This window comes from Polypterus senegalus, chromosome 5, assembly GCF_016835505.1.
Source record: "Polypterus senegalus isolate Bchr_013 chromosome 5, ASM1683550v1, whole genome shotgun sequence".
NCBI classification, from domain to species: domain Eukaryota; kingdom Metazoa; phylum Chordata; class Cladistia; order Polypteriformes; family Polypteridae; genus Polypterus; species Polypterus senegalus.
The window spans coordinates 101,269,334-101,285,262 of NC_053158.1; the positions used below are offsets into that span (position 1 = coordinate 101,269,334).

The window sequence follows — 15,929 nt, forward strand, 5'->3', positions numbered from 1 at the left end:
CTATATCGATCAACAGGCAGGTTCTCTCTTGCTTATTATGCAGCACAATATCAGGACGATTCGATAGGGTTGTTCTATCTGTTGTTATTGGAACATCCCACATGATGGTGATATCGTTGATGTTCACAACCTTTTCTGGCAGGTATTCGTAATACTTGTCTGGCATTTGTACCCCTAGATTCTTGCACATAGTCCAGTGTACATAACTGGCTACTTTATTATGTCTCTGTGTATATTCAGTAGGTGTAAGTGTTGTACAGCCTGCAACAATATGACTAATATGCTCTTCTGCCTTGTTGCATAGTCTACATTTACTATCTACTGGATGTTTTAAGATGTTCTTCTGGTGGTACCTGGTGTTAAATGCTTGGCTTGTGCTGCCATAATTAAGCTTTCTGTCTCTCCTTTTAGACCAGAACTGTGAAGCCACTGCATAGACGTCTGCTTACCGACAAATGATCTTTCCAAGTCTCGAAAGAATTTACCATATAGCGGGTTGCTCTTCAGCAGTTCTATTTTATCTTTACAGATGTTATTTTTTAGCTGAAGTTTCATATTCTGAGCTTCGGTCTCTTGCCTCAAGTATTTCTCTTTGATTTTATTCGGCTTCATTTTGGAGCAAATATTTAGCTTTGCCAGCATCATGATCTCTATCTAGCCTATTAAATTATTATTATTATGATCATTATTGTTGTTGTGTTTGTAGCGTTTCATTTTTCATAAAACAAGCTACAAAAAAAAAAAAAAACAGTTATATCAACCTTAAAGTTATTTCAAACAGAAAGGATAATCTGTATAAATCAAAAATTAAAATACTCCACAGTAGTCTGTACTGCCTTTCAACAAGAAGTCAAGACTTTCACTTCATTGACTATCAAAGATTATCCTCTGCAAATATGTCATTCAGACTTTTTAATGATTTAAGTAAAAGGGTTACTAGGGTCCTCTTTTGATACCAATGATCATTTTGTGAACTTTAACAATAAGTGTTGTCATCGGGAGGTTGCTGAATGTGGCTAAATTACTGTAAGTTATTTGTGATTATTAATGTTGTTGCTTATTATTTTTTTTGCCCCACCAGTGTTTATGACAAGATGGCACCCACATTGGTATTCATTAACTAAATATTGATATATTCAAACCTACTACACAATTTAAACAGCTGGAGAATACCTTGAAACCATCAGGTGCAAATCAGGAACCAATGTTGGGCAGGGTGCCAGTCTACCTCAGCCACACAGCTTCAATTTAGAACTGCCAAGTAAACCTACATGCAAGTATCTGGGATGTAGGTGGACACCGGACAGCCTTAAGACAAATTCATAGATATTACGAACAAATGTGCAAACTCCACAAAGACGGAACGTGGGCTAAGATTTGACACAGGTCTTCTAGATATCTTAAAACTACATGACTTCCAAATCCATAGCTTTTAAACTCTCAAACTTTCAAACCTCCATACTAGCTTTCAAGTTTTTTATACTTCGTACCTATACTAATTGATCAGAGAAAGTGTTAGTGTTCTGTGGCAACCACTTTTAATACTTGAGAACAGTCACTAATTCTAAAGTCACTCCAATGGCACAGTTAAATGGAATATATCAACCATGCATTGAAAAAGAATGGAATACTTAACCCCTTAAACAATTATTGCAAAGCACTAAGATAGGCCTAGCACCCTATGGCAGATGTGTCTGTCTAATTCATTATTATATGTAATGCTTGTAACATCTGTTAGCACAGGACAAATTATGGTTTCCATTACTAGAACAAATTTGTATATCCTAATAGTTTGGTGTATATACTCTTAAAAAGGTAATACAAAAACGGTACATCATCAGCCAACGATCAATAGATCGATAGATCGATCGATAGATAGATAGATAGATAGATAGATAGATAGATAGATAGATAGATAGATAGATAGATAGATACTAGAGTGGGTATTCTCGTATTTACATGTTTCAGGAGTATACAGTGAGGGAAAGAAATATTTGATCCCCTGCTGAATTTGTAAGTTTTCTCACTTACAAAGAAATGAATAGTCTCTAATTTTTATGGTAGTTTCATTTTAATGGAGACAGACAGAATATCAACAAAAAATCTAGAAAAAACACATTACATAAAAGTAAAAAATTAATTTGAGAGAAGTACGTATTTGATCCCCTACAACCAAGCCAGAATTCTGGCTCCCACAGATTGCCTGTGTGCCACAATCAATCAATCAATCAATTACAGATACTTCTGATCTCAGCTCTTTATGTGTATAAAGCACACCTGTCCACAGAATCATATTCTTCCATTACAACCACTCCACCATCATGGGCAAGACCAAAGTGCTGTCAAAGGACATCTTAAGTTTGATAGTGAACATCGGGGCCTGTACATGTGCCTTCTTTAAAGGGGGGGGGGGACCTTGGCAATGCAAGATTTCAATTCATTACGGTGTAGTGCGTTACCAATGGTGTTCTTGGTGACTGTGGTCCCATCTGCCTTCAGATCATTAACACTCTCCTCTTGTGTAGTTTTGAGCTGATCCCTCACCTTTCTCATGATCATCCTCACCCCATGAGGCAAGATCTTGCATAGAGTTCCAGACCATGGGCAATTGACGGTCATTTTATATTTTTTCCATTTCCGAATAATCACACCAACAATTGTGACCTTCTCATCAAGCTTCTTGCTGATGGTCTTGTTACCCATTCCAGCCTTGTGCAGGTCTACATTCTTGTCCCTGATGTCCATTGACAGCTCTTTGGTCTTGCCTATGGTGGTGGAGAGGTTGGAATGGAAGACATTGATTCTGTGGACAGGTGTGCTTTATACACATAACGAGTTGAGATCAGGAGTATCTGTAATTGATTGATTTATTGATTGATTGATTGTAATCTGTGTGCCACATGGGCACATAGCCAATCTGTGGGAGCCAGAATCCTGGCTGGTCTGTAGGGGATCAAATACTTATTTCTCTCAATGACATGCAAATCAATTTATAACTTTTATGTAATGTGTTTTTTCTTGAGTTTTGGTTGATATTCTATCTCCATTAAAATGAAACTGCCATAAAAAGTAGAGACAGATCATTTCTTTGTAAGTGAGCACACTTAGAAATTCAGCAGGAGATCAAATACTTATTTCCTCCACTGTACCTACACATTTAAAAATAGTAGAAATGTAAAAAATACACCAAATTTGAGAATGTACTTTGATCATGCTAAACTAAGAAGACTCATGTAGTTGTATAGGAATATGAAAACATTATGAATATTATTATTTTTTTTATTTGAGTCAAACATCTTCACAGAATTAGGGACAGCTTTTTCGTCGGTTCTGCCAAGCAAAATGCAGCATAAATGGCAATTTCCTCACACTTTTTTGTCTCTAATTGTAAGAAAATACTTCTAAAGGTAAAAATACTACTGGCTTGCTTTACTGGCATCTGCCTGAATGACTTTGTTTTTGTTCAAGGATCTCATTACGAGGTGAGTCAGTCAAAGGGGGCATGCTGAAATTCCATCCTAATGTACCAGGTTAAAATGAGGAACTGCCAAGAGTACACAGTATAATAATTTGGAGTCTGTATGATATATAACTAAAATAAATCAAAAACCTGACATGAACTGAATGAGCATGTGTAAACAAAATAAAAATGTTTTTCAAAACGTCAGGCAAATTTCCTGAACTAAAATATCTTAAAATGCTACAAATATTTCACATACTTTATACTATAAATATTCATATAAATTCATATGTTTTCAGACTTACAGATGATGTGAACAAACATTCAGAGTACAATAAAGCAAGCATCATAAATATAACATATAGGATCATATGTAACAAGCTCTCTTTGCAAGGAAGGGAGATAATGTTCCCTTATGTAATTTAAAAAACAGTTCCTGAGAATCATGAGGTGAACATATTGTGAGTGAATTCTAAGCATAATATTAAATGGCAACATTGGGAAGACTGGCAAGGCAATTAGGAAAATGCTGCACATAAACACTGGTACATATGGTTTGTTTATATGACAAACTGATATATGAAAAGAGGAGTCACAATGGAGCAGTGGTATTGCTGCCAGGGCTCAAGGGTCCCCTCTACATGGAGTTTGCATGTTCTCCCTGTGTCTGCGTGGGTTTCCTCTGGGTGTTCCAGTTTCCTCCCACAGTCAAAAGACGTGCATGTTAGGTGAACTAGTAAAGCTAAATTGGCCGTAGTGTGTGTGTGTGTGTGTGTTTTCACCCTGCCATGCACCCTATGCTAGCTGGGATAGGCTCTAGAACTCCCCACAAAAATGACATGACATGAAAAGTAGGACTGATTGCAACTATAAGTCAGATAAATTATTTTCTCATTCTTTCATTTATTGTACCAGCTCTAGTACTGTAATCACACTTCTAAAACTTTATAACTACTGACTCCAAACTGCCAAAAATATCTTCTGCTCAACTGCATTGTGTGTCATGTGATGCCTGTAAAATAATACTGTATGTCAGAATTATGATCATTTTTAGTGCCATGTACAGAGACAACATGTCCATCCGTATTACCTCTGCAGTGGTTTATTTATGTTTCTGTCTTTCTTTTTTTCATCAATTATTTGTAGTACTAGGGTGTTGTACAGTGTTAGCCATTATGAATGTAGAGAGAAGTCAGGCAAAATTACACCTTTTATTGGCTAACTAAAAAGATTTCCATATGCAAGCTTTAGAGGCAACTCAGGCCCCTTCTTCAGGCAAGATCTTAACTTCACCAATTATTTAAATCCCAACTCAATCTATAAGGAAAAGCAGCAAAGCCTGAACTATAGCAGACAAACTGAATGTGCATAATCCAGACAATTTTAGTTGCACTAATGTCAGATTTTATCACATTTTCTTTGATTTCTAGTCAGAGCCTGAATGTAATTTAATCATAGGCAGTTACCTTTAAACACTTACCATCAATTGCAAAAATAATATATTACATAATCTGTTACTTCATAGTCATGATGGTTGACGTGGTAGATAAAGTAATGCATATGCAAACATTATTAAGTGTCATTTTCTGATGGTCCCAGGGACCTAAAAAATATTTTGTTGTAACGAAAATTTCATTGTAATGAGATTCTGTGTTTATTACTATAGTGCTTTCTTTAACTTGCGTCCAGGCGGTTGCAATCATTTCAATAGCTTCTTTCGAGTTAATTTTAATCTCCTTCTGCCTACAAGTTATGCTGACGAGAATTTTTCTCAACATTTCCTTGTGATAATACACTTTCAGGGTGTTAATAATGCCCAAATCCAATGGCTAAAGCGCTGCTGTGCAATTGGGTGGAAGGAATTCAATGCGAACAGTATCTAAATGTAGAAGCATGTTGTGGGCAGCACAGTTATCAATCAGGCCGAATCATCTTTTTCTTATTCATATTGTTAGGTTTCTGAACTCTTTTGAGATCCCCCACCCAATGGGCATGACACGCTGAAGTGCGACCCGAAGCGCGATTGCCACGTCTGTGGAAGATTGTCTGTCTGTTGCCAGGGCAGGGCAACATCAGGCTCAAAGCGCTGCAGTGAAGTGAAACAGAAGCAAATCATTAAAGATCGGGGTTGCGCTATAAGTCCCTGTCTTGCACCCCAAAACACGAGGCTTAGTCTCAGTACTTTAGCAAAACCAGCTTTTTTCAGCTTGTAACAGGAACGGCACAGTTATTTATTGTAGCGTGATCTGCCACTCTGCCATACACAGACACAGCAGTCAGGCAGGGCCATGGCCAGATCAGTGACCAAGTAAATCTGTTATTTGCATTTACAATGTACCTTGCATCACCCACCGATATCTCTTCTATTTGCTTTGGCGGAGAGACGCAGCATAGCTGTGAGCCTGCTGTTGCCCCGGCAACAGATAAACAGTCTTCCATAGACGCAGAGAACGGACTTCGGGTCGCTCTTTGGCGTGCTGTCTAGTTGGGGGAGGTCCCAAGAGAGTTTATAAACCTCACATTTTCTTGAATGACTGCCACATTAATAGGAATGTTTCTTGAATGAGCATCACTGAACCACATAAAAACTGCTTTTTCAATGTCTTCAAATGCAGCAGTTCAAATATATGTTTGCAACCCGAGATTTTTCTTCTTTTTTTGCTCGGTCTTTCAAGAAAGTTGACAGTGTCGATGGCGAAATTCTGAATTCACTGACGTCTTTTTTCTTTTTGCCACAATCGAGAACTGCAAAAATGTACTTTTTTTTTTTACTATGAACTGTTATAATTTTTTCGTGTTTGCTGTTTCTATAGGAGGGTGACAATGAGTTAAATTCCAATGGATGTTTTTCAAATCGCGACGAGAAATAAGCAAAAGGTATCACAGAAAACAAAAACAGGAAAAAACAGTATGAGGAAAGTTCAAAGAAAGAAAAAATAATTACAATGTTTCTGTTTGGGGTTTTTTTGTGCACAACTGTGCTCCGAGCACAGAACTAACTGCTCCTTGGATGATTCATTCAAGCATTTCAAGGTCTTTTGGGCACTTCGTTGTAATGAAAGTATCTGCTAAATATACTTCGTAGTAACAAGATTTCTATAGACTCGCGTCTATGGGGAAACTGTCAAGATCATAAAAATACTTCATTGTAATGAAAATTTCGCTGTAAAGATATTCGTTGTACTGCGGTGGGCTGGCGCCCTGCCCAGAGTTTGTTTCCTGCCTTCCGCCCTGTGTTGGCTGGGATGGGCTCCAGCAGACCCCCGTGACCCTGTAGCTAGGATATAGCGGGTTGTATAATGGATGGATGGAGATATTCGTTGCAACAGAATTTTACCTGTATAACATTTTTCAAAAAGCCTGGACAGGTATGTAATGTTTATGGTAAAAAATGGAAAGATGTAAACAGGATTGTACAATACTATACAATAAAAAAGTAAGCAAATTTAACAAAGACAAATCAAATAAATTGCACATATTAGGTACTGGGTGTGACACTTTATGTACAGCTGCCAATGTTGTAGATTTTAGGAGGACCAGGCCCCTCATGGACCCCGTGATCATCAGAGGTGACTGTGTGCAGAGGGTGCAGACCTATAAATACCTGGGAGTGCAGCTGGATGATAAATTGCACTGGACTGCCAATACTGATGCTCTGTGTAAGAAAGGACAGAGCCGACTGGTGTCCTTCAACATTTGCAATAAGATGCTGCAGCTGTTCTATCAGACGGTTGTGGCGAGCGCCCTCTTCTATGCGGTGGTGTGCTGGGGAGGCAGCATAAATAAGAAGGACGCGTCACGCCTGGACAAACTGGTGAGGAAGGCAGGCTCTATTGTAGGCACAAAGCTGGACAGTTTGACATCTTTGGCAGAGTGACGGGCACTGAGCAGGCTCCTGTCAATGATGGAGAATCCACTGCATCCAGTGAACAGTATCATCTCCAGACAGAGGAGCAGCTTCAGCGACAGACTGCTGTCACTATCCTACTCCACTGACAGACTGAGGAGATCGTTCCTTCCCCACACTATGCGACTCTTCAATTCCAGCCAGGGGGGTAAACACTAACATTATACAAAGTTATTGTTTGTCTGCTATACCTTCATTGTTATCACTCTTTAATTTAATATTGTTCTTTATCAGTATGCTGCTGCTGGAGTATATTGATTGATTGATTGATTCAGTCAGTCAGTATGTCTATCTATCTATCTATCTATCTATCTATCTATCTATCTACAGTGGGTACGGAAAGTATTCAAACCCCTTTCAATTTTTCACTCTTTGTTATATTGCAGCCATTTGCTAAAATCATTTAAATTATTTTTTTCCCTCATTAATGTACACACAGCACCCCATATTGACAGACAAAAAAAGAATATTTGAAATTGTTGCAGATTTATTAAAAAAGAAAAACTGAAATATGACATGGTCCTAAGTATTCAGACCCTTTGCTGTGACACTCATATATTTAACTCAGGTGCTTTCCATTTCTTCTGATCATCCTTGAGATCACCTTCATTTGAGTCCAGCTGTGTTTGATTATACTGATTGGACTTGATTAGGAAAGCCACACACCTGTCTATATAAGACCTTACAGCTCACAATGCATGTCAGAGCAAATGAGCATCATGAGGTCAAAGGAACTGCCTGAAGAGCTCAGAGACAGAATTATGGCAAGGCACAGATCTGGCCAAGGTTACAAAAAAATTTCTGCTGCACTTAAGGTTCCCAAGAGCACAGTGGCCTCCATAATCCTTAAATGGAAGACGTTTGAGACGACCAGAAACCTTCCTAGAGCTGGCCGTCTGGCCAAGCCGAACTACCGGGGGAGAAGAGCCTTGGTGAGAGAGATAAAGAAGAACCAAAAGATCACTTTGGCTGAGCTCCAGAGATGCAGTCAGGAGATGGGAGAAAGTTGTAGAAAGTCAACCATCACTGCAGCCCTCCACCAGTCAGGGCTTTATGGCAGAGTGGCCTGTCGGAAGCCTCTCCTCAGTGCAAGACACATGCAGCCCACATGGAGTTTACCTGAAAGACTCTGAGATGGTGAGAAATAAGATTCTCTGGTCTGATGAGACCAAGATAGAACTTTTTGGCCTTAATTCTAAGCGGTATGTGTGGAGACAACCAGGCACTGCTCATCACTTTTCCAATACAGTCCCCACAGTGAAGCATGGCGGTGGCAGCATCATGCTGTAGGGGTGTTTTTCAGCTGCAGGGAAAGGACGACTGGTTGCAATCGAGGGAAAGATGAATGTGGCCAAGTACAGGGATATCCTGGACAAAAACCTTCTCCAGAGTGCTAAGGACCTCAGACTGGGCCGAAGGTTTACCTTCCAACAAGACAATGACCCTAAGCACACAGCTAAAATAACGAAGGAGTGGCTTCACAACTCTGTGACTGTTCTTGAATGGCCCAGCCAAAGCCCTGACTTAAACCCAATTGAGCATCTCTGGAGAGACCTAAAATGGCTGTCCACCAACATTTCCATCCAACCTGACAGAACTGGAGAGGATCTGCAAGGAAGAATGGAAGAGGATCCCCAAATCCAAAGGGTCTGAATACTTAGGACCATGTCATATTTCAGTTTTTCTTTTTTAATAAATCTGCAACAATTTCAAATATTCTTTTTTTGTCTGTCAATATGGGGTGCTGTGTGTACATTAATGAGGGAAAAAAATAATTTAAATGATTTTAGCAAATGGCTGCAATATAACAAAGAGTGAAAAATTGTCTGAATACTTTCCGTACCCACTGTATGTATGTATGTATGTATCTATCTATCGGTTCAGTGTAGTTCCATAAGAAGAAGGTGGAAATTCTTCCTCCTCCTCTATAAATTAAAACTTTGTCCACCGCTCTTTATTCAGGGAATGGATGTTGACGTGGTTCACTCCTACACGTACCTGGGAATCCACATTAATTAAGTTTTAAACTGGTCACATAGCACAGAAGAACTATATAACAAAGGGCAGAGACTGTGTTCCTTTAATATGGGAGGTAACATCCTTCACATCTTCTACAACTCTCTAATGGCTATTGCGATTTTCTATGTTGTGGGATGCTGGGCTGGCAACATCACTTCAAGAGAGGTCCACAGAATCAACAAGTTAATTAAAATGGCAGGCTTAGTTATGGGATGCACTGTGGACCCCCTGGAGATAGCAGCAAAGGACAGAATTAAAAGAACACTAAGCGATATTATGAACAGCGCTGCACATTGCGTCTCTGACCGTAACACACTACTTTCAGTACAGCAAATCAATCAGCAGAAGTGTGTCAAGAAACGCTACTGGGACACCTTCATACCAACAGCAATACACCTGTATAACGCCTCACTGTGACTCTGACAGCCAAGTCAGAAGTTTTCTTTCTTTTTAAATTGTCATTCTTTTAAGTCTTTCTGGTGTGTGTTCAGAGCATATTGTGTGTGTGTGTGTATGCATTTATTTATCAATCTATTTTTTTTGTTTGTTTTTATTTTAATTTAAAGAGCTTGTGTAAAAAGCCAAATCTCCCCCTTGGACAAATAAAATTATATCTTAAAGCCTGCAGAGAAACTGCTTTTTAACTGTTACTAATTAACTTCCATGTATTTAATTATTTATTTTTGTGAACTCACTAGTGGATGGAAGACATTTTAAAAATAAATAAAACTGTGTTATTTTAAAGTTTTGGTGCATTTTACTGTATTACCTTTAATTTTTAGATAAGAAATTGTTTTAAGAGAAAAAAATAAACAATACTTGGTCCACATTGACAGAGTTTTATATTATTTCTTAAAAAAGAAATATCTCTGCTGTATGTTATTTTTTATCCATGTTGTACACAGTGCCATGGCCACAGAATTATTATTATTTTTTATTTTAAAGACAAAACTAGTAATGAAGAAACTTTGGACAACATTACACTGTACAACTTTGACATATTCAGAAGCATCTTTTATTTTATGAATAATGTTTTGGTTAATTGGGGTTTGAGAATTTTATGTTATGTTTCTAGCCTTCAGTTCCCCACTTTCCCAGTATCGTTCAAGTCATACTTGTAGATGAAATTATTAGTATACTGTGCCCACATACATCTTTAATGTATTCAATTTTAGTAACTGAAATAACCTTGATTTATAATAACATTTTGTGACGGTGTGCTAAGAGTGGATTTAAAGCCATCTTAGGTGACAGAATAACTTAGACTGGTGATACTGTAGAAGGAGAGTTTCATTGAAAACTTCCTGGTGAAATAAGAGGCCATGGTCGAGGGACTTCGAGGTGTAAGGCAGGTACTATAGAATTGTAATCAAAACTTTTGAATCAATACATGATCATTTTTACAATTTAATACAAGCATATACTTAAATGAAGTTGTAACAATAGTTATTAAAAGCATAAGGAAAAGGATTGAGGGTAACTAACTGGTTAACTAAGTGCTGCTTAAAGCTTGGGCACCTGAGGCTTTTGCCTCATCTAGAGGAGCCACCAAGATAGTTGCTAAGGTTAAAATGAAGTAGGTGTGTAATAAACACCCCCTTAAAAAGTGAAAACAAACTAGTGAGAAAGCTCAAACATCCTTATTATGAAGCAGTGAGTAGATCAATGGGACACCCCTATTAACGAAGCGATGTTTTGAATAATGGAAGAATCGACGTGTATAAGAAGTCACTGGTGGCTATAGTCGATTGGCTAAGATAATAGAATTCTGTATATTAAGAGTCAGATGACGTGATGTATTAGATAAAGTAATGGTAATAGAAAAGCACAAAAGCAAATTAATTGTATTAATGATTGCTCACTCCATGGACTGAGACATCTGCACACATCTATGTGCAAATAAAGAACCATTCTGCATTTCCATCTGGTCTCCAAGAATGATTTATTTGTATACAGAGGAAATTTTTGTTCCACAGCAGAACTAGCACTGTACAGCGCACCAGGCCATCAGCGCTTGCTCATATGGGTCCAATTTAGACTTGCTAATTCACCGAACCTAAATATTTTTTTATTTAAAAAAAACCAAGCATTTTGCATCTCACACAGCAGCTAAACTATTTTTCTTCCTCATTTCTCAAAATCTATAATTATATGCTTATCTACCTAATTATGAGCTTTTTTTAAACATTTAAATATCACTCTTTTTTTAATTAAAAAATGCATTATACACTAATCACCCAATTAATTTGAAAGACGCTATATAAATAAAATGTATTATTATTATTAACGATACGAAAGTATCCACACATTAATGGAACTAGCAATTACATCACCAAGTAAAATGTATCACCATACACTGTTAAAGCGCTATTTGTTATTCTTTTAAACGTAGCTTATTGATGCCCTTAATATGGATCAATATATGTGCTTAAATGGCTGCCTCTAATGTTAAATGTTGCATAGCTGGAAGCTAAACAAACACCAACCTTTGGGGATTTGCTAGAGGCAAATGAAAATCACGTACAATACATTCTTACCTTGCTGTAGGGTAGAAGACAGAAGACTTTGAAGATAAAGTGTAAACTGTGCGCGGATCCACTCATCTCCCCCTTCCCACCCAGTACCATCCAGGAACACATCATCTCTGTTCTCTGTGACATGTTTCACCATATAGTCTGCGAAACGTAAATCAGCTGTGGTAAGGCTGAGAACTTTCCTCAACTCTGGGTCATGAATTTGTATACGGGTCTCTTCCACCTGTAATTGGAAAATGACAAATGATTACAATAGACGTTGCTTAAATAAATGTTTAAAAATTGAGGAGAACAGGAAATCAGACCTTTGGAAAATTTTATAGCCAAGGTCAGCTACTCACAACTGAATGTTCTCTCATTTATGTATTTGACCCTCTTTCCTACAGGTTATTACATGTTTTCCATTCCTTACTGTGAAAATATATGAAATTCAAAACATATTTAAGAAGTGATTCACTGTTTCCTTTTCCACCATTAATGCAGTCTGATAAGACAGCTGGCCAATAAACATTAGTGTTACATTTTCACTGGATTTGGGATGCAGCTTAAAGTCATTTTATAAATATAAACTTTTATCCAATGAGCAGGAATTATTTCTGGCTAATATTATATTGGTCATCGCTTTTGACTATATTCATGATTTTCCTGTCACTACAACTAGTGGACACTATAATGGTGAGTATGACAGTAAATTTAAATGTGTGATCTTGAGTAAATAACCTTCAAGGTCTTTTTAAATCATTCAATTATATTGAACACGTATGGAGGATAAACTACAAAATTTAAACACAATCCACATATAGGGTGGTCCAGATCTAATTATGCAATTTTCATAAGGCTATAACTTATTAAGTTTGTACATAGAAAATCACCCAGAAAATCCCAGACCATCGAGAAGTGTGTGAACTGACGACATGAAGAATCGTCTTTGCGCCAAACTGGAATTGTCCCCACATAAATCAAAGTCATCCAGACGATCTGGTTCTGCATAATTAGATCTGGACCAGCCTGTATATGCATTGATTATGTATACAGAATCCATCAATTAAGTAAAACACATTTGATTTTACTTTACCCAGCCTGGTTAAACAGCATTACTTATGTTGTCTTCTGTGTAATCATTCACTAGTTGTTATGGAGGAAAATGTACATAGAACACTCAAGGGAATGTACTATACAGTAGGCTCTTTCCATAGTAAATTAAAAGTTGACACAATGGACTACCTTGCAAAAACATATATCTGACCACATGCTGGAAAGATACAATTTTCTAGTTTTGGAAAACTGCACTTTCATCAAAACCTCAGATTTTATTTTTACTTGGGAAATGTTAAGAGTGTGAATTTCTCTAAGCAAACAAAATCACCTAAAATTTGTTGAAGTTTTCAACAACCCAGTTGAAGGAAGATCAGTGTTCTGTAATGGCAGCAGCCAGAGCTCAGACTTTACTCCAACTGAAAATCTGTGGGGTGACCTGAAGAGAGTTGTGCACAGGAGATGCCCTCACAATCTGACAGATTTGAAGGAGTGGGCAAAAATTGGCAAGTCCAGATGTGCCAAACTGAGAGACTCTTAACCAAAAAAAGACTGAGTGCTGTAATAAAATCAAAAGGTGTTTCAGCTAAGTATTAGTTTAGGGGGTGTGCACCCTAATGCACCAGGTTTCTTTATGATTTCTCTTTTTCACTGAACAGTTTCTGATTTGTTTTCACCTTCTTTGTATAGAATGCAATTTTCCAATAGAGGTAGAATACGTTCTAACAGGATTTATATTGGTTTCATTTTTTTATTACACAAAATCTGGGATTTTGGCAGGGGTGTGTAGAGTTTTTATATCCACTGTACACACAAAATATAAGAAAAATGTAGAAAGGAAATCACAAAACAAGAAATCTTTTGTCACTCAGAACTTATCTAAACAGGCTTGATCTGTACTGTCTTTTCTTGCCTCCATTGTTCTCTGCTCCTCTTGCCACTAAACTCGTCTCATAAGTCCCCACTTGGCTATTACCTAATGTGGCAAAGACCAAAGTCTCTTCACTAGGGAGAACTACTGTGTTGATGTCTGGAATGTTACAGTTTATAGTCATTTCTGTGTTTAGAGAAAACAATTAATACAGGGAGAAAAAAAAAAACATACAATTGACTGAATTGGGGTCTTTAAGTTTTGTTTGGCTCCTATGCCGGAAATCCCTTTAATAAAGCAAATTAAACTTATGTTATGCTATTATTATATAGAAATTATACATTTTGCTGCCTGAGGTTTCTTTGTTCCTCATTTTCCATTTTTTCAACTTCACAGTCTTTGTGGAGAAAACATAGGTGAAACAAATTCCCAGGGAGTTCTGGGTTAAAATTCAATTGAATTTAATTTAACTCTGTTTATTTTTGTTTAACACTCCTCATTGAGTACAGGCACAGAGCGCTGATAACCAGTTCAGAGGCAGACACAGATACAAACTTTACAAACTGATAATTACATAATGCGTACACACAAAACACACAGATTTGTTTAAACAGATATTTTAGTACAGGATTATAAGATACGTACTTTAAATGTATGTATTTTGTATTTTAAGTTTTGTGTTTATTTTGTTAAAGTTAATAAGAATTTGTGTTGAATACTATATACTGCATTTGTATATATTTATCCATTTAAGATAATTTTAATTTAGTTTTTGAACATTAAAGTGTTAAGGGTGAACGGCTAGAGGAAAGACTGTTTAAAGTCTGTTTTTGGTCATTGTGAGTACATTCTTCCCCTGGGAGGAGAATCCCCAGGTTTCCTAGAATGATTTAAAGTGTAACCTCTTGTAGATTTAAGATTTTTTATGTTAAACGCTTATTATAAAAGAGTTTTTTTTGGTTGTTATCAGTCCTCTGTTGCTGCTCTCCTGATGTCCCATCTCAATTACATCTATGACTTCAGTTAAATTCAAACCCCTTCTGCCTAAGTTTGGAAATCACTTCTAGGCTAAGTTTTCTAAGTTTTTCTACAGAGGCAATACACTTGAAACCCCACTAGTGGTTCTGTGTGTCCTTGCATCTTCGAGCCCTAAGATGCCCACAGTGGGTCAAATTTCTCCAGCCACTTCTCAGCTGTTTGCTTTAAATGGCAAGTTCTGTGCCTCTCATTCCAATTTTGGGTGCTGCAACTTTACAGGCTGGGGGGATTGGGAGGAGGGAGGTTCTGAATGATTTACTGCCAGTCCCCTAGGTGACCTTTATAAGAGCAATACCAGCCTTCTACTTTTGGCCTGGGATTGTGTGATTCTCTCTGAGAACACTAAGAAATTGTGCCATGCTGCCAATTCTCTATATCCTACCTCTCCTTCTATGGAAATGCTAGTTAATACCTGGAAGGTCCACTGCCCCACTACCCTCTTGATGAAACTTGTTTTTTCACAGTTTTCATTTATCATCCTCTTTGCTGTATTGCAATGCTGTTCTATATACACAAAAGGTTTGTTTACATCCCTTCTACCAGTGCTGTCTTCCCGTGATGGAAGTCCTTAGTGATCTGTTATCATAACATAATGTAACATTCTCAAGACCCACTGAGCCTATCCTTTCAACATTAAGAGCAAGATAGGGTCCACTCTTGAACAGCACACTTGCCCATTGCAGCGTTCACTCAATTTAGCATCAACAAAACCCCTCATCAAAAACATCTTCATGATATGTAGGAAAACTTTATTCAGAAACAGGGAGGGCAAAGGAAAACATGAAAACATGTGGACAGCAAATGGGTACAAGATTCGAACCAAGAAATTCAATCTGAGTAGCAGCAGCACTAACTACTGTTAACCCATGCCATCCCACCTAAGTATGGAATGTCCAGTGTCACAAGCGTGTGCATAAGGGACAGGTAAAAGCTCTAGTGATGGTAATTCCCCACTGCTCCAGATGTTGCTGCTGTGTAATAATGCCTATTCTCTTCTTCCTTCTGCAGACCAGAAGATTGATAGCTATACCACTTCTGACATCACTTCTGGTGTCCATCCACCTG

General features: G+C 37.6%; 1 protein-coding gene across 1 annotated transcript in view; it reads right to left on the reverse strand.

Annotated features, from left to right (window-relative positions):
* The window catches only part of avl9 (AVL9 homolog (S. cerevisiase)), a 131,466-nt gene that overhangs the window by 47,829 nt on the left and 67,708 nt on the right, over positions 1-15,929 (reverse strand). Inside the window, exon 12 of the mRNA XM_039753168.1 lies at positions 11,924-12,143. Coding sequence (XP_039609102.1) covers positions 11,924-12,143 — 220 coding nt within the window. The remainder of the gene's footprint in view (positions 1-11,923; positions 12,144-15,929) is intronic.